The 26126-nt window shown below is 41.2% G+C and overlaps 3 protein-coding genes across 7 annotated transcripts; 2 read left to right on the forward strand and 1 right to left on the reverse strand.

The window, feature by feature from the left end:
- The first annotated feature begins 1822 nt into the window (after nucleotides 1–1822).
- On the forward strand, nucleotides 1823–20696 carry LOC103138343 (uncharacterized). The gene is made up of 16 exons (XM_016671635.1): nucleotides 1823–2441; nucleotides 3595–3911; nucleotides 5793–5868; nucleotides 5943–7544; nucleotides 8065–8162; nucleotides 9247–9547; nucleotides 9637–9684; nucleotides 9787–11126; nucleotides 13211–13513; nucleotides 14260–14358; nucleotides 14439–14616; nucleotides 15640–15710; nucleotides 16535–16639; nucleotides 17421–17688; nucleotides 18392–19137; nucleotides 20233–20696. The coding sequence occupies exons 1-16, from the start codon at nucleotides 2036–2038 to the stop codon at nucleotides 20497–20499; spliced, it is 6225 nt and encodes a 2074-aa protein (XP_016527121.1). The 5' UTR covers nucleotides 1823–2035; the 3' UTR covers nucleotides 20500–20696.
- Nucleotides 7966–11288, forward strand: LOC103138307 (gastrula zinc finger protein XlCGF57.1). 4 transcript variants are annotated; one of them, XM_016671683.1, is made up of 5 exons: nucleotides 7966–8162; nucleotides 9247–9449; nucleotides 9504–9547; nucleotides 9637–9684; nucleotides 9787–11288. In XM_016671683.1, exons 1-5 carry the CDS (start codon nucleotides 8013–8015, stop codon nucleotides 11220–11222), a joined length of 1881 nt encoding a protein of 626 aa, XP_016527169.1. In that variant the 5' UTR covers nucleotides 7966–8012; the 3' UTR covers nucleotides 11223–11288. The 4 variants fall into 4 exon arrangements, with proteins under 4 accessions (XP_016527169.1, XP_007552508.1, XP_007552510.1 ...); XM_007552448.2 differs by lacking the exon at nucleotides 7966–8162 and adding exons at nucleotides 8198–8434; nucleotides 8572–8655 and having other exon boundaries at nucleotides 9247–9547; XM_007552446.2 differs by having other exon boundaries at nucleotides 7967–8162; nucleotides 9247–9547.
- On the reverse strand, nucleotides 20535–26126 carry LOC103138306 (insulin-like growth factor-binding protein complex acid labile subunit). 2 transcript variants are annotated; one of them, XM_007552445.2, is made up of 3 exons: nucleotides 25651–26126; nucleotides 25263–25484; nucleotides 20535–23444 (listed from the first exon to the last, which is right to left on the reverse strand). In XM_007552445.2, exons 2-3 carry the CDS (start codon nucleotides 25479–25481, stop codon nucleotides 21684–21686), a joined length of 1980 nt encoding a protein of 659 aa, XP_007552507.1. In that variant the 5' UTR covers nucleotides 25482–25484; nucleotides 25651–26126; the 3' UTR covers nucleotides 20535–21683. The 2 variants fall into 2 exon arrangements, with proteins under 2 accessions (XP_007552507.1, XP_016527168.1); XM_016671682.1 differs by lacking the exon at nucleotides 25651–26126 and having other exon boundaries at nucleotides 25263–25607.

A 26126-nucleotide genomic window follows, 5' to 3' on the forward strand; every position in this document is an offset into this window, starting at 1 on the left:
TGTGTGAGAGAACACAATTTTGAGAAAAGCCTCTTTAGCTTGATAAAATTTTGAATAATCTTGTTCGAAGTTTCAAATGCAGAGCAAAATCTGAGCGATTTTTGCAACAAAAACCAATCAGTGAAGAGGATGATGTGAATTTTTAGTCTGATACAGAATTTATTCGCCACAAAATATTTACCCTGTAGTTTGGTAAGCAAATTCTTTCTCCTATTTCAAATGTTTCTTGGATTAATCAACCAATAATGTTGCATTTTGGGTTTTGGAAAACTGGTGGTGCATGTAAAATGTGCCAAATGTTCACTTTCTAGTGTCTTATTCTACTTTCTGTAAATTTTCAAAGTGTAACATCAACATCTGACAAAATATCACTTTGCGTATCCTGATTGACTCGTTCCAAACAAGTAGATAAAAACACTAATAATTCGCATTTTTTGCGACATTTTGAAGGTTTGCTCAAAATTCACACAATTATTACTTCAAATTTCGCTTAGCGACATTATTTAGTACTTTTGCAATTAATTCGAACCTTTATGCAAAAGTGTTGCAATAAGTTCTGCATGTTGTACCGACTCCAGCCAGGCGGGGGCGATATCTCTTAAAATGCTTTTTAGAGTATTTGTGGTTTTCAAGTAGTTTGGTTTGGTTCTGGTGTGAACGGGGCCTAAAGAAGTGGGTCAGTCCTGCAGGTTCAGACTTTCATCATGTGGTTTTGCTTTAGTTTATCAACATAAGGAACAGATTTTTATTTTCTCAAGGTCTCAAATATTCAAATTATTTTTAAATACAAAACAGAAAGTTCCTTGCAGTTTTAACAAATTGCTTTACTTTTTTTCCCCAAATCCTGCAAAGCCCAGTTATAAAAATGACTTTAAAACCTTCTTTATTTCTATTTATCCCAGATTGTCTTGAGAAGAATTTTGTCATTTTTGTTTCCATGCATCTGCATCAAGTGTGAATATCAGATCAATGCGAACATTTACATGCATGCCAAACACGACGGCCACAAGTCGGAGGCAAAGGAAGCAAAATTTGGAGAAACTTTGCAGAAGAAAACTGACTGACACCGCAGGTCAAAGTTCATCGATGCCACCATGATCTCACGTGAAACAATCATTATTTGTAGATCTACTTTTAAACATCACGGCACAGATGTTAGGAATGGGTCTGAAAATGGAACATGGTTTGGATGAGCTCTGCCTGTCTGTGTGTGTCTTTACCGTCCTGTTCACATCGGCCTGTCAGCCCCAGATATAATCACCAATAAAATACCTTTTGGTTACTCATGCACTGCAGTGGAGCTGGTGTTTTCTTCCTTTCACCTGGAATCTGGAAACAAGAAGACGACTTCAGGTTTAAGTTTTTTGACAACAAAATCATAAAATTTTGGTTTTGGAAAAACAAAATGTCAGAATTTTTTATTTTTTTTTTCTCTGGAATTTACTCAAAATATGCACATTTCTTGACAAAAACGAATGCAAGGAAAAGGTAAAACAACATATAAATTTCTTTACAAAAAATAAAAAAAATAAAATTTTTGACGAAAAAGCATGAATAAGGACAAAATAAATGTATTGATGTAAATGCGTGTATAGGGGAAAGGAAAAACAAAATAGGCACATATTTTGACAAAAACGCATAGAAAGAAAGGAAAATATATTTCCTGACGAAAATGGAAAAAGAAAATGTATAAATTTTTGCTTTAATTTTAAATTTTGTCAGTTTTAGTTCTCATTAGATATTCAAATTAATATTAAAATTGCGGAGTTAAATGTATCCGGCAGGTGGCAGTAGTGCGCCCTAATTATGCCTTAACATCAACGAAGCGGAAATGTAGTTCGGAGCTGTTTCACTGTTGCACAGGTTATCATTTAGAGAACCGACCGTTGATGTTAGCAAAAAAAAACAGAGACTGTTTTGTTGTTTAAAGTTCACTCAAAACCGATTTAAAGTTCGTATTTGAGTTACAATATGCGCTTTACTCCAACGAGCCGAGGTTTGAATACGTATATTTAAAAAAAAACACACGAAAAAAATGGAGGCGCGCTTCGGGAGAGAGTTAGCGTCCGCGGTGGAAGTGGCTCTCCGGGCGGCTGTGTCCGTGTTCAGGGACGTGTGGCTCGGAGAGACGCGGAACTCGGACTGGGACGAAGCGAAGCTCGGTGAGATCCAGGAGATCGAGCGGTTTCTGGTCGATCAGATCCAGAAGGTGTTCGCCGAGCTTTGGGAGGAGAACGAGGCTCTGCGGACCAAAGTGGAGCAGCTGGAGGACGTGCTGCAGAGGAAAGCCGGGCGGCTGGAGCAGGAGCTGGAGGCCAGAGTGGGTCAACTGGGCCGAGACATGGAGCTACTGGAACAGGAGCTGAAGACCATGAGCGAGGGCCCCGGGAAGACCCACCAGGACGGGCCAGAACAGCAGCTGGAGGACGGACCAGCAACCGGTGAGACTCTTCTGTAGTCAGTAGGTTCTCGCTTTGGTTTCAACATCATGGAAAGATAATACTTTATATTTCAATTACAAAAAAATGGTGGTTAGAGTAGCCAAAAATTACAACTTAAGAGTAGGACTCATTTAACTTACTTTTACTCAACTAAAAGAATAAAAAACAAACAAAAAAATCCCCCAAGAGTTGCTAAAAAAATCTACTTAAATAGACTTTGGCCAAATACAATTTGGAAAAAAAAGGGAAGGGGAAAAAATGAAGAAAATGTGGAATATTGTCTGTGATATTATCGAAGTATTTAAACATATATATTCTGATATCAGTTTTTGGCAATATCACCTGGTCCAGCAAGATACTAAATGTAGACAGAAGAGACATTTTTCTCAATTTTTTCAACTTAAGCCTTATGAAAACTATGGAAGACCTAAAGAACAAGTGAAAACCTTTTGTTTTTGTTTAGTTTTTTTGAAGACCTATAAGTCTGACCAAATTTTCTTTCTCTTCCTAAAATCTAGATTAAAGTGCTTTTCCTGGAGGGGAGCATTAAAAATATGCCAAAAAAAGTTTTCTAATTGTGTTTTTGTATTAAGCCGTTTTGACTATTAAAAGTTTTTATCTTTTTTGTCATTACTAGAGCGACCGACCGACCAAACGAGTCAAAAAGAAGTTTTTTTTGTTTTTTTTTAAAGTCCTGAAAGGCAATTCGTCTTTTATTTAGGCCCATTTTCTAAGTCTGACCAAGTTTTCTTTCTTATTAAATATATTTTTCTTGTAATGATAATACTAATAATACATTTTATTTGGAGGCACTCAAGGACACAGTACAATATACACAAAATCAATTAAAAAGAATAAAATCAAGACATTTTTTCCTGAAGATCATAGAAACATTGATTAAAAAAAAACCAGTTTTTAAGACTTTTTCACTGTTAAAAGTATTTTTCTTTCATTGCTAAAGCAAATAACCAAGAGTCAAAAGTATATTTTTTAAGTGTTTTTTAAATTATTTTTCTTAAAGGGGAAAGAAACATTTCATGAGGAAAAAACCAGCAAAATTTACGTTCAAGAGAAAAGGAAAAATAAAATTAACCAAAATGTTAATCTCTGATGCAGTTCACATTTAAAGTTTCCCTGCTGTCTGTGATTCCAGATGGACCGGTGCCGGTCGGCTCCAGCAGTGTGGCGTCTCCAGAGCCGGAGCAGAACGACCTTCCTGTGACCTCAGGAAGCGCAGACGTCGTCCCCTCCTCCCCGGATCGGTCCGCGGCCGACTCGGCTCCCGCGGAGGCTCAGATGGTGTTTGTCGGCACGATTCCCTCCGCCGCCGCGGTGCTGCTGGTCGGGGCCAACGAAGTCTTCGCCCAGACTTTGACGGACGAGCTGGAGCTGAAACCCGAGTTCATGCCGCAAGACACCGCCAGCCCCGACTCCAGCAGCGCCAGCGGTCTCCACTGCACTCAGGAAAAGGTGAGGAGACAAGATGGAGTTCAGCCGCGTGCCCAAAATGTGGCGCAGGGGCCATTTGAGACCCTTGGACTGATTTTGGGCGGCTCTGACTGCAATTCAAGAATGATATACGGGAAGTATGACTAGTTCTGTCATAATAAATTTTGCTAGATGATAAATTGTCCCACAAGTTCCTGCGATTATATTGTCGTTCAGAGACAATTTTCAAGTAGTATAATGCAAGAACACATTCTGAAAAAGATGAATAAACTTTAAATTTGAATGAACATTTAACACTGAAACTGGAAGACATTTTAAATATCCAATATAAATAAACAAAATGACAAATAAGATGAATCATAAATTCTCTGTAAACAAAATTGTCCTTATAAAAACAGCTAGTTGAGCCCCAAACACCAGACTGAAGACTTTTATCATCCAGTTTTTGGTAGAAAAACAATAAACCATACAAATGAAAATTATTGGTTTTGCTTCAATTTATCATGCGATTAAATGATTTATTCTTATTGCGACACAAAGTATTGATTTTGTTATAATCAGACTTTTCTAAAACGTAGAACCTCGTATATCGGGAGACTTTTACTGAAAAGCCAATTTTGCTTTACCTAAATTTAGTCTTATTTAATGTATTAAGGGATTTTGAAAGAAAATGACCCAAATTCTTGTCTTATAAATTTTATTTGAGCCCAAAATAATTTAAAAACTAAATTGAAGAGAGATTTCAAATGTCATTTTAAGGCTCTTCGTTTAACATCCAACATTCAAATCAATAGAAAGTTAGGAACAAACAAGTGAACTAAAAGTGAGTGAAACCAGTTTATAATCCAGATTAATCTAGAAAGCAAAAGGCAGCAAGTCGGCACTCAGGCTGTTTTCCATCCGATAGTTGGTGGACTCTGTTGGGTTGTGACCAGAATTACAACATTTGCTACATTTTCAGCTGCTGTGGTTTGCTTTCACACTGCTGTGTTTCCATTGACCATATGACTGGACAATTGGAATTATGAAAATAAATTCACCTAATGGAAACAAAGCAATTTTGAAAGAATTTATTGTTTTTCAGTAAAAAGTTTTTGTGCTTGGATGAGGTGATTATTTTTGGCCATATTGGAATTGGTTTGTTTTGCAAAGCTGCAATGGAAACACTTTTCTCATGACATAAGTCATTGATCAACAACTGGATGTTACCACTGGAAGAAACGAAGAAAAAGATGACTTCCTTCTCCATGACATGTAAACAAAAATGGAGTGGCGTCAGATTTTAGCATTTTGTTGGATTTCTCTTTTGTCTGTGGCAAAAGACCCCGACCGGTTTCTCCCTCTAACGTTAGGATAATTTGCTTGTTTTGTTTGTACTTACCCAGAATGCCCTGTGCTGTAGTCCACTTCCTGCTTTTGGAGCGGTCTCCAGTCCACTTGGTGTTCACATCTACATTCTATCCGCACCAGAGTTCACGTCACCAAAATCTCCTGTAACACAGAAAAATGTTACATTTTTTTTTTTTTTTTTAGGTGAAAAGTTGCTTGAAGTCTCAAATATTCGCAGATTTTAGATATTTGTAAGCAGCTGTAAGGGTGCACTGATTCGTTTTCTAGCTAGTCACCAACTTTTTAAAGACTGACTTTTCAGTTTTGGCTGAAACTTTTTTTTTTTTGGAAAAGTTGCTAAATTGGATTGCTAACCGCTAACAAAAAGAGACATTGGCTGATTGCATTGCTGGGGAAGATGAAATCAGTTTTTCAAGTAAATATCGGCTGATCACACAAAATTTAGAAAATCTGTGGACCTCTAGCTGGTTTCTGTCTGTGAGGAAAACTAAACCAATTTCAGATGTTTTGATTTGGGACCGAAAAGTTTTGAAACTTCAAATCTCTTTCCAGATGCCACAGAATTCTTTAGAGGAACCTGCTGGAGTAACACAGCTCAGGAGGAGGAAGACTGATAAAACTGAAAAAGGTAGGACTTTGTTAGGGGGTTCAGGGTTGGAATAAGGAACATTCACCACAATTTTTTTTCTATTTCACTTTCAGTTTCACCCAACAACTCAACAGAGGAGACACGGGCCGAGCCAGGCGAAGCTCAGGGAAGAAGCCTGAGGAGAACCTCCTCTCAAGCAGGAAAGCGCTTCTTCTGCGAGTATTGTGACACCGGCTTTCACTGGAAAAGTGACCTGAAGAAACACCTGAATGTCCACAAAAAGCCCTTTCCCTGTGAGCAGTGCAGCAAAAGTTTCCCAGACAGGGAAGATCTGGAGAATCACCTTCTGAGCCACGACTTGGTGAAGGACCCGCTGCCGTTCCCGTGTTCACAGTGCAAGAGATCCTACAGGAAGGAGTCATCACTCCAGAATCATCTCAAGCGCCACCAGACATCCAAACTGCCCAAACCGTTCCCCTGCGACCAGTGCGGCAAATCATTCAGGGCGCAACAGTCACTGGAAAACCACCTCCTGCGCCACGAAAAGTGGAAGCTGCAGCTGAAGTGCCAGCACTGCGAGAAAACCTGCAAGACAGCGGTGCAGCTGAGGGCCCACATGGCCGTGCACTCAGAGGAGAGACCGTTCAGCTGCGCCACGTGTGGGAAGGAGTTCAAAAGCAAGGACACCCTGCGCTTCCACCAGATGGTCCACACAAACGCCAAGAAGTACAAATGCAACATGTGTGAAGAGTCCTTCAAGTACGCCCACTCGCTGACGGTGCACAAGAGGAAGCACACCGGCGACAGCCCGTTTGTCTGCGACGAGTGTAACCGCTCCTACAGAACCGGCACCGCTCTGAAAAGACACAAGGTCATCCACACCGGGGAGAAACCCTTCACGTGTCACATTTGTGGAGCGAGGTTCAACCTCAACAACAACCTGAAGAGGCATCTGCGCATCCACACCGGCGAGAAACCATTCGCCTGCAAGGACTGCGGGAAGAGCTTCTCTGACAACAACAAGCTAAAGTCGCACATGCTCGTTCACGGCGCCAGGAAACCCTTCATGTGCGATCTCTGTGGGAAGACGTTCCTCTTCAACTGCAGGCTGCAGATGCATCAGCGGTATGTCCATGCTGACAACTCCCATGCGTCAGACGGCGTCCTCCAGAACCGGCGGCCAAAGCCGCTGGTGAAACCATTCAGCTGCAAAACGTGCCTGAAAGGTTTCAGTGCTGCTTCGTCGCTCAAGCTCCATGAGAAGGGCCACAGCGAGCACAAGGAGTTCCACTGTGCCATCTGTGGGAAGGACTTCCACAACAAGTACTCCTTCAGCTACCACCAGCGCAGCCACTCAGGAGACAAGCCCTTTGTGTGCGACATCTGCGGAAAGAGCTTCTTCCATGGCGCCAGCCTGAAGCAGCACGAGCGGATCCACACTGGCGAAAAGCCCTACAAGTGCAACCAGTGCGACAAGGAGTTCAGGACGGATGGAAACTTCTACCGCCACCTGAGGATCCACAGTGGGGTGAAACCTTTCGAATGCAGCTACTGCCAGAAGAAGTTCCACCAATCCAATCAGCTGAAATCCCACCTGCAGGTTCACACAGGCCAGAAGCTGTACTCCTGTCAGCAGTGCGGCCACGGCTTCTCCGATTCACGGCAGCTCAAGAAGCACAGCTGTGACGGCTCAACTCACATGATTAAGCTTGAATGATTTTCTGTCTTTCAATACAAAAAATGCTTTAAATTTGCAGTTTCATAGAGTTAAAGGGATGTTTGTTGATTCTATTTTGCGTATCTGTTCTTTTCTGTAATGCATTTGTCATGACAGTTCATGTGCAAGGGACTCATCACAAATGGTCAATTATAACAAACCTACAGATGGTGTGGAGTGGCATTTAAAGCTATTTTATTTGAAGAAACTGTTGATCTGTTTCCTTTAAACTGTAATTTATTTTCCTAATCTGTTGCTAACCAAAATTGTTATTTTTGCAGAAGCAAACTTGAAGATCTACATAATTTGTAATGAATAGTTCTCTTTAACATGACGGTAAATATATTTCTTCCCCCGTGTACAGTGTATTGCGAATAAACAGTTGAAACGAAAAATATGCTTCGAGTTTTATTTTGAAAATCGTCACAGAAGTTAATCCCATTTCCGGAATAACGCTGCTGCCTCGATGGCCATAAAAATGTTTAAAATGGCTGATAGCTCTGTGTTTTATTCCGAAGTGAAATCCATTTTAGAGACGCTCATAATGACAGCGGTCGATGTTCTTGGAGTTTCAGTCAGAGGAACCGATAAAACGAAGCGGACTCTGAGACGCGAGGTGAGTTCACGGTTCTTATGAACCCGGATCAGAGACGGTGTTTTCTGGGGGAGATTATGTCGTCGCGACGAAACCCAGAGCAGTAACGGAACGGCGCCATAACAAAGATGGCGGATTGTGCTCAATAAAAGCACCACAAACCGAGATAATTATTTCTTTATAGCTTTAAAAAAGTGTTAACAGCTGATATCGGAGTTTTCTGAAGTTATTGGGGAAAGTAAAACTGAATTTTAAAGCGCAACTGCGGAAAATAATTTTATCTGCTTACAAAGGTAAGTAAATGTTGAGAATCCTCCAGTTTTTCGGGGGTTTTCCTAACTTTATTGAACAATAATTATGCCACACATTATTTAAAATGACTTTTTTTTAAAACTGTCTTTAATTGAATGTTTTCTGGTGTTTATTGTAGTCTCCTGGCAGATGATGAAGCATATTCAACTGACTTCAAACCCAAAATGCTTTATTTTATCCCAAAGGAAAATTAAATGCTGTCGTAAGTCTTAATCCTTGTACGTGCGAGGACTGAGGCAAATGATACAAGTTTTACGTGTGTGGGGTCGGTTGGACCCCATTTCTACATACAAGGGTTAATCCAAGTATCTTCAAAGAGTTTTGGGCAGTAAGAATTTGTGGTAGTCAGTCTCACAACTAGTAGAGAGAAGCCTCTGTCTTAAGACGTTGCTGTTGTAAAACCAATACCATGTTTCCATGGTAAGAACTGTCCAAAAGTGAGAGCAGAAATCCTTCCAGATGCACCGCAAAGAAAACCAGAGGAAAAACATAAAAGTCTAGAAAATAATAAATCAGAGGTATTCTTACATGCTGCTACTATAAAAGGTGCAGTTTTTAGAAGATAGTATTTCTGTTTTTTTTAATTGCTTACAGTTTTAGTATTTATAGTATTTTTATGCCAAATTTTTCTCCAGAAACATTTTTTGTTGGTAATTATTTCCACAGACAGAACTGAATTGTCCTAAATACTCTTGCTTATCTCAGTAAAACAGTATTTCTATTAAATGACATCAACATCAGATATATTTACTTGACAATACCGTTTGAATTTCCTTAATTTTATTCCCTGTAGCCAGATGTTGCTGCCATGTTGATCAGGGAGGCGACCAGGAAGATCAGCAGCGTTTTCTCGCAGCTCTCCTCGTCGCTTCTCATTGAAAACTACAAACTAAACGTGCAGCTGGAGCAGCTGCAGGCCGAGCTGAAGAGCGCAGCCGAAGGTTTGGAAAAAGCCCGGCTGCAGCGGGAGAATGTGCTGAACGGCGGTCCGGTGCTGCTGGAACAGAGCGGCATGGTGTCTACCATGCCGCTTGGGAGACTGAAAAGAAAGATGGACGACGGAAATCCTCCTGCAGCCACTGCAGAGGTGGAAGGTGTGTTTTCATGAAACAGAAAAACTGAACTCTGCATTCTTTCAATCTGATCCCAGCTCCTCTTCTTCTGTTTCTAATGTCTGTTTCAGACACTGGAGAGACAATGCAGATGCCTTCGTCTCCTCCTGCTGGAGAAGGTCAGATTTACCTTTACGGAGTTTAGCACGTTTTCTGAATGAAACTCTGAGTCATGTACATTGTAATATTAGCAGTTAAAATGTTTTTTTTTCTCTGTTTAGACACTGCTGAGGATTTAGCTGCTCCAAAAAGTCCCGAACTGGAAAACTCTGAATCCCAGAAGACGCAGGAAGCAGTGATGAAGCCTAAAGGAAAGGAGTTTGTGTGTGAGCTCTGCAAGAAGAGTTTTAGCCGTCGGTTTCACCTGGCGAAGCACATGAACACTCACAAGGAGCAGCGGCCGTTCGCCTGTGACCGCTGCCCCAGGACGTTCAGGATTGCAGAGACCTTGGAGCAACACCTGTTGCGACACGAAGAGAAGAAACACGCTAGCTTCCAGTGCCAGCGCTGCGAGAAGTCGTTCAAGACAAAGATGAATCTGAAGACACATCAGCTGGTCCACTCAGACCTCCGACCGTTTAGCTGCGGGACCTGTGGGAAGGCCTTCAAAACGAAGCACAACCTGCAGGCGCATCAGGCGGTACACCTGGCAGAGAAACCACACAAGTGTTCAGAGTGTGGGGTGAGTTTCAGATGCGCCGTCAGCCTGCAGTGCCACCGTAGTGTCCACACTGGTGAGCATCCCTTCACCTGCACGACGTGCGGCAAGGCCTTCTCCAGCAGGCGGTCACTCCGGACGCATCAGGCAGTCCACAGGGGGAAGGTGTTCACTTGCGAGACATGTGGGGCGGGATTCACGCTCCAACAGAACCTCCGGAGGCACATCCGCATTCACACAGGTGAGAAGCCATTCGCCTGCAAGGTATGCGGGAGGCCCTTCATGCAGGACAACAAGCTGAAGGCGCACATGCTGCTCCACGGAGCTGCCAAGGCGTTCATGTGCGACCTCTGCGGGAAGACCTTCCTGTACAACTGCCAGCTGAAGAAGCATCAGAAAGCCGCACATGAGGAGAAGCAGGCGTCCAAGAGACGAGGTTGGGAGCGAGGCGAGCGCAGGGTGATCTACCGGCGGGACAAAACCATGCTGGACGTGACGCCGTTCAGCTGTGGCACCTGCCGCAAAGGCTTCGACTCAGCTGCTTCGCTGCAGAGGCACGAGCTGATCCATGCCAGCGGCGCTGCACAGTATGCCTGCGACCAATGCGACAAGTCGTTTTTCTACAAAGCCACCTACAAGTACCACCAGAGGATCCACTCCGGGGAGCGGCCGTTTGCGTGCGACGTCTGTGGGAAGCGGTTTGTCATCCGCCAGGCGCTCAAGTCCCACAGGCTGCAGCATTCTGGAGAGAAACCGCACAAGTGTGAGCAGTGTGGCAAGGACTTCTGTATCTACACCAACTACCTGCGACACCTCCGTGTCCACACGGGCGAGAAACCCTATGAGTGCGAGGTGTGTGGGACGCGCTTCCGGCAGCTTGGACATGTCAAGTTCCACATGCAGGTCCACACAGGAGAGAGGCCGTACGCCTGCAGCAGCTGTGGGCTCGGCTTTTCAGACTCCAGGTTACTTAGGAAACATAACTGCAGTGAGAAATAGGATGGAAGGATGGATGATTGGATGTGTGAAATAAATTCTTCTTCACAAACATTTGTCACTTAAACTTTCAAGAGCTCCAAATGTTGCTTTATGGTGGATTTCAGTTTCTTTAAAGGGACAGTGTTATGTAAAATTAGCTTTTCTGAGCTATATCATGCTATATGATGTTATTCCCTCATCAAAAACACACCTGTAGTGTTGCCTTGATTCTTTCATGCATGTTTGAAAAATTCCTTTAATCTCCATGGCAACCAGTCAGCTATGCAAAACGTCTGGGTGGACGTAGCTCCGCCTTTGAGGTGAAGCTCATCCTCTGAGCTGCAGTTTCCAAGATTCAGAGCTTCTGCCTCACAGAGCACCACTCCCCCACTCAGCTCCTTCAGACTAGTCAGAATCAATTAGCAAACACATGGTGGAACATCAGCTGAGCTCATTATAGGAGCTACTTCTCAGAGCTATGCTGGTAAACGTTAAAGTTTTGATAGTTGTGACAACTTCCTGAAGGCAGAGTTTCAGAAACAGGAGTTTCTTAAAGAGACAGAGGCCCAATTTCAAGGCGTTAAATTCCAAAGTAAATTTTTTTCTGTCATGTTAGATATATGTAGCATTTTACAACAACTGAAGGTAGCATAGCTACTTAATAGTGCCATTTTACAGCACAATGTGCCTGGAAAACACGAAATACTGTCACTTTAAACAAGTTGAAATGTGTGGTAATCTCAAATGAAGAGTAAAAAACTATACATTGTTTGATGGTAAGAGAATAATTTGATTTCAGACTTACATACTTGTACATAGATTGGGTCTGTTTGTTTTTAGTATCCCTTCAGATACATTTTGTTGTAATTCTGCACTGTACACAGAAAAACTAAATTGAACTCCCTGTAGTTACTGCCTTTGACCATTGGATGGCAGCAAAAACTCAGTTTAGTAATGTAATGCTGTTTTTTCCCTCAGTGAATCAAGGAAACAAAATCTGCTAAAAAAGAGACAAAAAATGTGTCAGTCTTACATAGTAGATCTAATTTACATCTATAGTTTATCTAAGTTTGAGTCATTCCAGTTTTTTATGCAGTCTAATTTAATACAGGTAAAAACAATTTCACATTTGTAAAGACAAATTGTGCTACTTTCTTTTCTGATACAGTAGCATAAATAACAAATGCAGATGACAACACCTGCTCTGCAAACTATGAAATAGTCTGAGAATCAAACAAGAGTGGCAAAAGCAAAGGAGGTGGATTAGTAGAGAACAGTTGATGGTGTCATCCAGGACATGATGCTGTGAAATTTCATCTCTGCTCCCTGAGTATTGAACTACTAGCATCTCGTGACATTCAAGAAAAATCAACAATGTTCAGTCAGAGGCCTCTCCAGATTCAGTGCGAGTCAGACTGCTATAGGATCCTGCCCAACAGTCACATATGTTTGGATGATAGGGCAATATTTAATTTATCTGTGGGATTAAAAAATATTTTTGAACTGAATTAATATAACCTAATATAACCTGAATTAATATGCAAAGCAATTTCTGAGTAAAAATTTTATTTAGTTATTTCAAAGTTAACCAAACCAGTCTAGTCCTACGACCATGAGGTAGGCTAAAATATGTAAAATAAAATAAGAAGCAACACAACATTTACTGATCTAAATAAATAAAGAAAAAACAGATGAGAAACAGTTATACACATCTATTTAACAAAATAGATGTTTTAAAATTTCGGTCTTGCAGTTTTTGATTTGTCCTCTAGAGAGCGTTGACGATTCGTGTAGTGACGTAGCCGTGCTTCCGCTTTAAACATTCCTAATAAAACTAAATCACGAATCAAATTTCATAACATGCTCTCTAATTTCTCTTTTTTGTATAGTATAAATCATAACCTGAATTTGTAGCATAAAAATCAAGTTTTAACCCCATTCCTTGCTTCTATTAAAAAAAACAACAACATTAAATGTTACGTTGTGGCGACCCGTGTTTTATTTTGAAGGGCGTGAACCAGGAAGAAGAAAAAGAAGCTGTTAGGGTGTCACGCGTGGTTTCCACACTAACAACAACATTTCAGGACTGTTGTTGGATAAAAGTTGATCAAAACGGACAGAAGCTTTTTGGACCGACCGAGATCAACGTAAATTTCCGCAACATGTCCGATTTGGAGGCGCGAGTCTGCGCCATTTTGGACGTCATGGTAACGGCCACCATGTCAGAAATGGACAAAGTTATCGGCAGCTCGGATCCCAACGAGGCTCCGGCTGGGATAGAAAATAAACAGACGTCCTGTTTGGAGCAGAAGGTAACTGAGAGTCCGCTGGTTCCGGTTCTGGTTCTGGTCGTTTCCCCGTTTCCAGGGATCCAGCTGATCATAGAAGTACAGCAGCTAGCTGTTTGTTTCAGAGTTTAATGCGGCCGTTTATCTACATTGAGATTTATTTTTGCGCCAAAATGACCTGAAAACACGAGGTTGTAATTCACTTAAGTTTATTTATAATCCAGAATATTCCAGATTTGGATATACACGCCGAGGCCTGTCTACCTTTTTATATCTGTGAGCATCTGAACCAGAACTAATGTTGAATTTTTCACAAATATTCTTCTTGTGACACTTATATGGCTTCTGCCTGTAGTATGTAGTCAAATTACAGTGCATTACATCATTCTACTCTTGTAAAGCTATTGGTGTATTAAAGTGTGCTGTACTGGTGCAGTTAGGCCAAGTAGAATTGGGCCAAAATATCGATAATATTGATATGGGATATTGATAAGATATACAATATTGATAAGAAAATCCATACTTTAGTTTTAGATTCCCTCTCGAAATATTTTGTTTTTATATTGCAGTTTCTTCAGTACAAATAAACACTTTCTGTTAATTCAGCTGTTTTTTGATATACTAAACCTCAGATGTTGTTATGGGAAGTAAAAAAAAGTGGATCAGTGCGTCCCTGTAAATCATTCTGTTAACGTGTTTTTAAATCTACTCATTTCAGTTGTGATGTTTCGTTATTTGACAGAATTGAGTGTTTTGTTTTTCTCCTGAAGGTGATGCACTTCAACATCCTCCTGGCGTCTCTGGCTCAGGAAGCCGTGGAGAAGATCTGCCAGCTGTTTGAGGAGAGTTCGTCCGTGCTGCGGCTCGAAGTAGGCCACCGGCTTTTCCCCTCCATTTTCATCCTGAATCTAAGAGGCTTTGATTTTAAGGCGCTCTGCTGGTGCTGCAGGTGTCGCAGGGCGCAGCGGAGATCGAAGACCTGAGGATGAGGCTGAGGGAGGTGGAGATGGACCTGAAGCTGGTGATGGAGGGAAGCGCAGAGCTGGGAGGCCAGGAGGAAGTGATGGAGGAGCAGACGGAGGAGAGGAGAGGAGAAGAAGAAGAATCCCCGGGGAGTTTGTGCAGAGGTGAGTTCGTCTTCACTCTGCCCAATTTCACTTCCAGCTATAATTTAATGTTTATTGGTGTCTGAAAACTGAGTCGTTTCAAAAACCTTCAAAATGTAACTTCATGAATCAGCAGGAATTGACTGTTACCTAGCAACCCCAGCAGAATTCTGCCCGTTACCTAGCAACCAAAGCGGAGTTCCAGCACATTTGGTCAGCTGGTTTTACTGCCGTATGCTCTGCGTAATGGCTACTGGAAGAGACAAGTATTTTATTGTTGACATACCATCCAGAAGGCACTGGCTGCAGTCTTGTTGGTTGTGCAGGAGGCTCCATTCTGCTTTTTAAAGATGTACAGTTGCATAATTGCGCATCTGTTTGCAGCCATTTTCACGTGTGAGAATAAACCTTGAGTTGGGGGTGTGTGGCCAGCAGCAACTCATTTGGATTTAGAGTGCCATAAGACAGCTCCAAATAGGCAGAAGTCTCATTATCTGAGAATGATTTTCTTCAAAAAAATGTAACAAACATGTTTGTTAGACCCATAGATCTATGCTAAGCTGTTTGAGAAAGAATAACAGACGACCTTTAACCCTTTGTTTGAAATTCTTTGTCACAAAATGACGACTAAATGCATGGCGTCATTTTGTGTTGGTTTAAAGTGCCAACAACAAATCATTAAATAGTCAAATATGTAATTCATTATGTCAGAAAGATATTTAAAATAATAAAAATCCACATTGTCTCTTAATCAAGCATGTTGAAAGATGAATGGAAAAATGTCCGTCTGTTTAGGAAGGATGAAATCACTGACATCAAGCAGAGAAAACATAAAATTATTGGTGATTATTTAGAGGTTTGATTTCATCAAACCAAAGATAAACAGCAGCTGAACTCAGGGCTGTTTAATAGTGAAAGTAGTGTGTAGCATGTTCTTCTATTGCTTTAATTATTAAACATAGAGTCGATTTACTTATTGAATTATGTATCTATGACACTGTGACGTGTCTGTGACTCAGGCTGCTCTGTTTTTCTTTGTTTTAGTTTTGGTTGGTGGTGAAACCGGAGTGAGGAGGTCGCCTATAATCCACCTGTGGAAGAACAGAAATTGTGAGGTAAATCTTTGGCTCAGAGTGAGTTTTGTTGATCAGTTTATGCCTTATTTAAACGACAGCGCTGTCTGAAAACTCCCGGTATTCCCAGATGTCGATTGGGGAGGAAGTCCATGTTTAGATGCCTTGAATCCAATATTTAAATCTCTTTATGGTTAGAAATCCAAGCAGAGGGATGTTGGAGTAGGGGACACAATCCTTTTTCACTATAATGAACAAAATAAATGGTTTGAACTTCCTTCTTCTCTCTCTGAATCCATGAAGCCTCTTTTTCAATTCCTCTGAGATTTGGGGTCATAGTTCACTCTGCAAAACCATAAAACGTGTTTTTGGTCTGGTTTCTACCTGAGGTCACTTCAAATATGTGAAAACTAACTTACAAGTAACTTTTCAGCAAGATAAAGGAGCTTGATTTAAGTTCTAGTTCCCCTGGTAGATTATTTCTTTTATGCCAAGACATTTTTCCCATGTTAGTGAAATAATCTACCAATGGAACTAAAGCTTTTTCATCAACATTAAGGAATTAAAATAATCTCACACTTCTTGCTGAAAAGTTACTTGTAAATTAGTTTTATCATATTTCATGTGTACTCAGATATTTCCGCAAGAAACTAAACCAGAAATACTTAAGATTTAGTTTTTTCAGTGCAGGTATTTGAGCTGATTAGAGACAATCCCTTAATGCCAAGATTATTCACCAAGGCAACGTTGAAAGTGAAACCAAACCTCCTTCCAGCTGCTCAGCATCCAGAGCCAGACTGAAAGTGACGCGTCAGGTTTATGTGTGGATGATTCCCCCTGCTCACCTGCAGTCTGTCTCCGTTCAGGACGGCATCCAGTCGGTTTTACTGAAGCAGGAGATCCTGGAGGCCTCGGTCATTTCCGACCCGAACCGAAACGACCCCGCCCTGGACGACGACCCAGACTACACGGTCAGCTGCTTCAGAAACCTGTTTGTCTGGAAGCTGTGGGTTTTAACTAGGACTGTTAATGTGATTAATATGAAAGGTTTACATTAAAAAGATTTGGGTCATTTTCTTTCTAATCGCCTTAATAAATTAAATAAAAGTAAACTTGGGTAAAGCAAAATTGGCTTTTTAATAAAAGTCTCCGGATAGATGGGGGTCTACTTTTTATAAAAGCTTGATTATAACAAAACAAACACTTTGTGTCACAATAAGCAATACATCAAATAATCGCATGATAATTTGAATTATGGAATAATTTCCATTGTTTTCTCTTTCCACCAAAAACTGGATGATAAAGTCTTCAGTCTGGTGTTTTGGTCTCAACTAAAACTTTTTTGAAGAATGATTTTGTTTACAGAGATTCATAATCCATTTTATTTGTTGTTTCTGTTTTTAGTTTGGATATTTAAAATGTTTTCCAGTTCCAGTTTTAAACGTTGATCAGAATTTAAAGTTTATGGATTTTTGAGAACGTGTTCTTGCATTCTGATGCCTTTATTACCGTCACATCAGTTGAAAATGGGTTCAAAACCACAAAATTATCGTTTATCGCAATAAATTCTTGGACAATTAATTGCCTAGCAAAATTTGTTTTTGTGACGGATAATTTCTCTGCATTTATAATTTAAATATAGATTAAAACCTTGATTTTGACATGAAACACAATCAGAAAAAGAGATTTTACGCTGTTGTATGAATGTCAAACGATTTTGGCTACAAACCACAACGTTCCATCATGTTTCAGGTGGAGCTGGACGACTCGGTTTACACCATCAGTGCTAAAGGCCTGGTGAAGCCCAGATCGCGGGTGCGAGGGCCGAAGAGGAGCCGGGGTCAGAGGGAGTCGCCCCTGACCTGCAGGATCTGCAAGAAAGCCTTCAGCAACCTGCTGCAGCTCAAAGCGCACCAGTCCGTCCACGGAGCCAGCAGCGACAGGCCCTTCATCTGCTCCCAGTGTGGGCGGGGCTTCTCCTTCCAGCGCAGCCTCAGCGCTCACATGCTGATTCACAAGGGCAAGTTTCCCCTTAGTTCAGTTTGTATGCAGTGAGTGACGCAAGCAGATTCCAAGTCAAGAACATCCATTCCAACTGGACCGAGTCATCAGACAAGTTCAGTTAATTATCTAAATTGGTTTAAAGGTTTGAGACGACAGAGCAGATGCACCAACACAAACAAAACAACAGGATGGATGTTGTTTCTATGAAGTGAAAAAGGTGAAGTAATGCAAAAATGGAGAGTAGTAGGAGAAGTAGCAGAGTGAACAGTGGTCAGTTTGTCCTCTGGTTACCTAAGCCTGTAGCAGAACAACTGCAGAGTTACATCAGGATAACCTAAGCCAGTCTGACTATGAACACAACAAACGAAGACAAATGTTTCAAAGCTGAAAAATTTTCTTGCATTTAAAATATTTTTCTACTTGTTTGATGGAATGCAGAGAAACCGATGGAAACCTGTACGTCTTTCTCTGTCATGTTTAATGTTCTGTGTATTAAAATATGGCACCAAAAAACATTTCCTGGGCTCAATAAAGGACAAAATCTTTATAAAAAAAATAGTGGAGGCAATACATATTTAAAAGGTCCGAATTAAGACAAAAGATATAAAACCAGTTGTTATAATGCATGCTAATCGTTTTGTAAAACGTCTTTCAGAACAACAATAAACTCAGGGTTTGTATTGTCTTCTTACATTTTCCGGTTTTCTTCCCGTTTGCAGATGAGAGACCTCACACTTGTGACGTTTGTGGGAAGGGTTTCACCTTGAAGCAGCTCTTGAGGAACCACCAGCGTCTCCACGGCGACGTTCGTCCGTTCTGCTGCGACCAATGCGGCAAAAGTTTTTACAGAGCTCACGGCCTGAAGCTGCACCGGAGGGTCCACACCGGCGAGCGACTGTACAACTGCCACTACTGCGACAAAAGCTTCACCATACCAGGTAACCTGCAGCGCCACCTGCGCATACACACCGGCGAAAAGCCGTACAAATGCGACACCTGCGGCAAAAGCTTCAACCAGGCCGACACGCTGAAGGGCCACCAGCGACTGCACACCGGGGAGCGTCCCTTCAGCTGCGAGACCTGCGGGAAATCTTTCATCCAGAAGAACGCCTTGAAGATGCACCAGCGGACATTTCACCTGGACGAGAGGAAACTCACCTGCGTCGCATGCGGCACCGTGGTGCCTTGCATGGAGTCCCTACGCAAGCACACCCAGACGCACGCCATGACCATCCCATGCAGCTGTGTCCACTGTGACCAGCGCCTGTGCACCATCACGGAGCTGCGGGAACACCAGCAGCAGCATACGCTGGAGAGACCTCACTGCTGCGGCATCTGCGGGAAGAGCTTCAAGTCGTCCAGCTACCTGAAGATCCACCTGAAGGCGCACAGCGGCGAGCGGCCGTTCGCCTGCGAGATCTGCGGACGTCTGTTCACGCAGCAAAGCAGCCTGAAATCACATCAGGTGGGTTTCTCTGCAGGATGGAAAGTTTTCCTATTAAATAAACAACATTTTACTCTCTGCTGAACTAATTTCTGATCCTAAAAAGGTACAAAAAGCAGTAAAATGTCCAATGTTTAATAGAGTTAATATACATCTAGGTTTATAATGATTGGCTTTGCTAAAAGTGTCTAGGAATTATTAACTTACGATTTCCTTATTTCTTGATTTTAGGGGTTTAAATATAATGTTGCTCAGAGGCATCACAGCTGTAAGGATACAATGGATCACTGGGTCGTTTTAGCACGATACTGATTACTGATGATCTATTTGATACAAAAGCAGCTTTTTTTCCTTTAATTGTGGGTTTCTTATGAATAAACTGAGTACTGAGGTGAACACAGCACTGGCAGCTTCTGCAGAAATTAAATGTACTAAGCATTGAACATTTTATAAAGTTTTATTTAAAATGAATGTATAAATGTTTGCACAGTTGAATCCCTCCTGTTCTCAGTGAACTCATGATATTAATAGTATCTGGATTTCCATTACAAATTTGTGCAAAACTTTGTTGATTTTTAACTAATGCAAAAAAATGCAATTTCACAACTGTGGTGTTTTCCATGAAATAATAAATGCAGCTTGTTTTCGCGATTCCATTAAGTGAATTTATTTTCGTAATTTCAATTCATCCAATTTTAAGGTCAATGGAAACTCAGCTAATGATAGCTTATTAAAATTAGCACAAGCTCTAAACAAAAAGTAGCTTCACTATTAGAAGATTAGCAGAAGTTAAATTAGCTGTTAAGCTAACATTAGCATTTTAGCTAAAGTTAAAGTTAGCTATCATACTTGTGTAAGCCAACATGTTGATGATGATAGCATGTAAACTATAATGATATCATTTGATATTGTTTATGTAAAAGGCGTTTTAGGGATGAACATTGTAAATTAGCCATAGCTATACATGCTATGTTAAAGTGTATCCTGTTCCCATCAAATAAATAAGAACAAAAGGATTACATATTTGTTCATTTCCACCCTTTAGCAGGACTTGATGACTGATTTTTTGTCATAACTTTGAATTTACCCGCCTTTCCCTTCCCTCCCCCTCTTAAGGTGGTCCACACCGGCGAGAAACCGTTCAGCTGTGACACATGCGGGAAATCTTTTGGCAACACAGGCAACCTGAAGAGGCATCAGCGCATCCACACGGGCGAGAAGCCGTTCAGCTGCGACATCTGTGGCCGCTGCTTCAACCAGGGCAACAGCCTGAAGGCTCACCAGCAGATCCACACCGGGGAGAAACCGTTCATGTGCGACAGGTGTGGGAAGAGCTTCTCCTATCTGAGGAACCTCAAGGACCACAAGTGTTTCTATGTTTGAAACAACAGATGATCTGGTTCGGTTTGTGGATGTGGATTGACTCAGTTGCTGTTCAAATGGATTCATGTCTGAACTTTTCTCCAGAATTCAGGACCGCAGGTTGGATGTCCGTTTGGCTTATTTCTGAGTATGTTGGGTCTCAAAAGAGCTGTAGAAATATTTTTTTTTTGTCTTAAACAATAAAGAATGTGACAACATTTTGTCCAGTGTTGACCCATCAAAATGCAGATTTACAGAAAAAATCAATTTCTAAATACATGTACACGCTGATCACACCATCACTCTTGCTATGTGCTAAGCTACAGCCCTTTCTTCACAACAGAGGCCGTCGTGAATGCTAAGGCTAGATAGCATAGCCACAGATGACGGCAGGTTAACAGTTTTCCTGGAATGGTAAGTTGTTTCTGACATTTACAGCTTTGCACAATAATAATTTTACGAGTTTTGGTATCTTTTTCCTTCTGCAGCTGCTTGTAGAGGAAACTGTTAATCTGAGCTCAGCACCTTCAACAAACATTTAATGGCTTTTCTGATGAAAAGAGCATAACATTTTTCTCAAATTTTAATGTCTGTTATTGTGATTTTAATCAGCAGATACAAAATGGCTCCTGATTGGAGTAAAAAGAGAAGTTTCATTTATTCAAGTTTATTTGGTACAGAAATGATTAGTTACAAACGAATCTTTTTATGTTACTAATAAAAAGTCATTACAATCAAAACAAACTGATAAGATTGAAGAAAAACAAATATTTTAAAGAAACAACAAATGGAGGAACATTTGAGTTTTAGTTGGATTTGCCGAAATCCAACTAAAGCAATTTCCCTTGAATTTTCTAGAAAATTTCTGTTGTTTTTATTTTCTTTTTCTTTTCTTTTTTTTAGCAAACGTGCAGAAAGATTAAACTTCTCAAGTTCAATCTAAAAATGTCCTAATTTTATCTGGCAAATTTGCAACTTTTCAAACAGAATTTTTATTTGTCTAGAAGATTTCTGAGATTTCCTCCACCTTTGTTTCTGCCTACAGAAGCCCGTACTGTGCGCCTCTTTGAGTTGGTCCGTCATATAAAACCCTCTGAATGTGACGAACTGTGAGCACCGTGAGGCTTTTGTTGGATTTGCTCAGATCTTCTTGCCTGCGCCGTTTGATCTTGGAGTGCAGACGAATAAAGGAAGCGTGAACCACTTCAGAGGAAGCTGTGGGCTACAGCGATGAGAGAAGGCGTCAGCACACTCAGCAGTTGTAGAGGAAGCGAAGGCGGGCAGCGCGCAGCAGCAGCGCAGTGATCCAGTAAGAAGAGGGCCGACTTTGATTCGGACGGGAAGTAGCAGACTGGCTTATCGTTCAGTTTTTCTCTATTTACTTTAACCCAGTTGCACAAGTAGAAAATATCAACACTTGTACAGTTCCACATATTGTCAGAGAGGTAGATGAGTGTAAGCTTCTTTAGAGGCTTCAGAGTCTTCGTCTCTAAAGACCGGAGCCGGTTGGACTTCAGGCTCAGCTGCTGGAGGTCTTTAAGCTTCTGAAACAGGCGAGGATTGAGACGACCCAGCTTGTTTCCGTCCAGGTTCAGCTCCCTGAGCTTCGGCAGCGGGTGGAAGAGCTCGGGCGGTAAACTCTCCAGGCTGTTGTTCTGCAGCAGCAGCGTGTGGAGGCTGCCCAGATCCTGGAAGGCGTTGTAGTGCACGCTATGGAGCGGGTTGAAGCTCAGAATCAGGTTCTTCAGGTGGATCAACCCTTTGAAAGTGTCTGAGGACAACTCCGAGAGGTTATTGTGGCCCAGATCCAGCGTCACAAGTTTCCCAAGAGCAGTGAAAAGATTTGAGGGAAGCTTCGCCAACTGGTTTCCGTCCAGTTTCAAGTGTTTTAACTTGGAAAGATCCCTGAACTGGTCTGGATGTAGAGATGAAATACGGTTGTTGGAGAGATCCACTCTGGTTACATTTGGTAAACCGTCAAACACTGACTGGTGGAGGACAGTGATGTGGTTGTATTGCAGGTGAAGCTCTTTGAGCGCCTGCAGCTTGTGGAAAAGGTCCTCTGGAAGCAGCGTCAGGGTGTTGTGGGCCAGCTGAAGGTTCTGCAGAGACGGCATGTTGGCAAACAGAGCTGGGTGGAGCTCCAGGATGTGGTTGTGAGACAGTTGCAGGTCTTGAAGTTTGTGCGACGCAGCGAAAACCTCCGGCGGGAGCATTGAGATCTGGTTTCCATTCAGCTGCAGATCCGACAGATTGATCAAACTCCTGAAAACCTCCGGCGGGAGTTCTGTCAGTCGGTTCCTGTAGAGGTCCAGAAACTTGAGCTTGGCCAGGTCTTTGAAGACTTCGCTTGGGAGAGAGGAGAGCCGATTGCAACTCAGGTCCAGTTCAGTCAGGTTGGTCAGGCCTGATAGCGATCTGTCCGACAGATCCGTCAGGTTGTTGCTCATCAAATGGAGGTGATGCAGTTCAGTCAGGGAGGAGAAGGAATCGGCTGGAATGGTGACCAGCTGGTTTCCACTCAGATCCAGATGTTTCAAACCAGTTGCTCCTCTGAAACTCCCATCCTCCACTTTTACTATCCGGTTGTTGGACAAATCCAACTTTCTCAACATGGCGGATCTCCTGAAGACGCCGCTCTCTATTTCCCTCAACCTGTTGAAGTTCAGGTGGAGCTCTGTGAGGCCGATGACGTCGTCCAGAACCTCCGCCTGCAGCGTCTCGATCTGGTTGTGGCTCAGGATCAGCGTCTTCAGATTGGCCAACCCGTAAAGGAACCTCGGCGTCAGACGATGGATGTGGTTCTTACTCAGGTCCAAGAAGACGAGGGCGGGGCAGTTCAGGAACTGGGCCGGATGCAGAGACGCCAGGTTGTTGTCGCGCAGCAGCAGCTTGGTCAGGTTGGTCATACTGGGCCAAACCGGGTTCAGGGAGGCATTTAGCTGGTTATGGGTCAGGTCCAGGACCTGGAGGTCACACAGAGGAGGTTAGACATGCATTCAGCAATAAAAGACTAAGTTCTACATGTATCATTTGGGATATTGGAAGTAGTAAAGTCGCAACAGGAGAATAAAGTTGCAAAGTTACAAATATAAAGTCAAAATATTATGAGAATAAAGTTGTATTACTCAAATAATCATAAATATGTGAGTAAAGTCATTACTTTACCAGAGGAGCCATAGAAAGACAAGAATAAAGATGCAATATTACAACAAAAAGTAATAATACAAGAGTAAAATTGTTATTATGCGACAATATAGTAATACGAGAATAAATCTGTAATAATACAAGAACAGTCGTAATTAAAAGGATAATGCTGTATTATGGGAATAGTTAAAGTACGCAAATAAAGTCGTAATAATATGATTGAAGTAGTAATATTACTACAATAGTCATGATAATGCAAAGAGTAAAGTCGTAATACTACAAGAACGTCTTAATAATATGGGAAAAGTTGTAATACTTCAAGAATAAATTTGTAATGACAGGAGAATAAGGTTATGATAACATGGTAATATGGTAATAATTCAATAGTTGTAACAACACAATCAAAGTTATATCACAACAATATGGTAATAACACAATAATAAATCGACAAATACAAGAATGATATAACTGTCAAATAATACAAGATTAGTCATAATTGTACGATTATATAATCGTCATAATTTGAAAATAAAACTAACTATGGGAACTACTACAAAAAATAAAGAGGAATGTTGAGCATCTTGTGAAGATAAACATTTAACATGAGCATCAAATTATTATCAGTAACAGAAACAAATAATCAAAACTGAGTTTATGTGAAATAAAATCACTCAGGCTGATCTGGTCACATCAAAACCATCAAAGAGTTTTTATCTTTAAAATGATTGTGTCTTAATCATCAAACTATGGCTTTATTCTTGTAATTAAAGAAAAATATAACAAAACACAGGATTGATTTTAACAGCCACTGAAAAAGCATAACTTTCTTTAAAAGTCTATTTTTAACCAAAAAACAAATTTTCTCTACATTTTCACAAGTGACAATCAGCTAATCCTGGTTTCAGTAGATTTTATCATCAGAAAGAAATAAGGCGATAAAAATCTGAAAAGTGTGGTGTGCAGCCTCCTGCAGGCGGTGGTGTCCAAACCTTTCAAAAATGCTACATAATTTTACCTGATCAGCAACAAATTCATAAGTATTTTTAATTAAAATGCCAGAAAAATAATTTTAACGCTAAACAATTTCCTAATTTGTTGGTAAAAATAAAATTTTTAGTTTATTACCTGCAACAAAAATGAAACTATCTTTGAAAACCATTTAACTTTAATTAGACCATTTGTGACTTAAGTCTGTTTTTGAGCAGATTTGTGGCTCTGCTTACTAAATAAAGCTGGGCTGATAAAATAAAAACACCTAAAAATGATCTGTAAAAGATTGAAAGTCTCATTCATCCAGTCCTAAATTGTGTCTAGGGGCCACACAGAACCACTCCACGGGCCACAAATGGCCCCCTGGCCTCACTTTGGACACCCCTGTCCAAGAAAATGTATCTTTGATTGAATTGAAATTATTATTTTTTTGTTAATTACCTCGATATGACATTTGTTTAGAGTTGTTGGTGTGTAAATAAACTGAATTGAACACATTGAGAAAACACCTGTGAACTTCCCACAACCAAGACTTTATGTGTGTCAGCTGGTTTCACAAGCTTATGCTTTCTATGTCTGTTCAGAGGCAGCAGTTTAACCAACAGCCTACAGCGCGTTGCATGTGTCTGCAGCATGCGGCTGCGTACCTGCAGCTCATTCAGCCCGTTCTCGGGTATTTCTTTGATCTTGTTGTTCAAGATGAAGAGCTTCAGCGTTCCGGCTGGCAGCGGCGGTATCTGGGCCAGGCCTTTGTCCCGGCAGTCAGCCGTGGTCAGGTTGTCGAAGCAGCGGCAGGCGGGCGGGCAGAGGTCCGACGCCCACGCCAAGAGGCCCAGAGAGGCCAGCGTTAGCGCTGCTAGCATCATCAGCTGCAGCAAAACACAGAAAAACATTAAAATTATAACATGGTCCTTTTTTATAACCTCTTACGTTAACACACTATTTGTGACTCATGTTGGACATAAAGTAGAAAAGAAACAAGCAAACAGATATTAATGCACTTAAATGTAAATTTAGGTTTAAATAAAATCTTACCTCATTAGAAAGCAGCGTTTCCGCGAAGTGTGTGATCTTCAGACGTGACAGGAGGGTTGATTGATCTAACGGCTCAAAAACAACTGAGGGGACTTCTCTCTCTCTCTCTCTCTCTCTCTCTCTCTCTCTCTCTCTCTCTCTCTTTTTTTTTTTTTTTTAGGTTTGAGTGTCTTTAAGATGCATCTGGTGAAACACCAGAGAAAACTTAGAAAGTTTTTACTGAAGAGAGAAAAAGGGACGCCTAGTGGTCACCGCCTGAGTTGTTTTCAAAAGATTTGAGGACTTTTCTTTCAGTTTTTCCACTTTTAAATGTATATTGTTGTATGACTCAATTAAAAAAGAACAAAAAAATTAGTTTGAGCCTGTTTGAATATGATGATGTGGGCAGAGTACCCAGGAACTGCACTCAAGTAAGAGCAGCTCTACTTCAACATATTTTTAATCAATCAAAAGTAAAAAGAAATCAGTCAATTAAG

This window comes from Poecilia formosa, unplaced genomic scaffold (genome assembly GCF_000485575.1).
Source record: "Poecilia formosa unplaced genomic scaffold, Poecilia_formosa-5.1.2 Scaffold48, whole genome shotgun sequence".
Lineage (NCBI taxonomy): Eukaryota > Metazoa > Chordata > Actinopteri > Cyprinodontiformes > Poeciliidae > Poecilia > Poecilia formosa.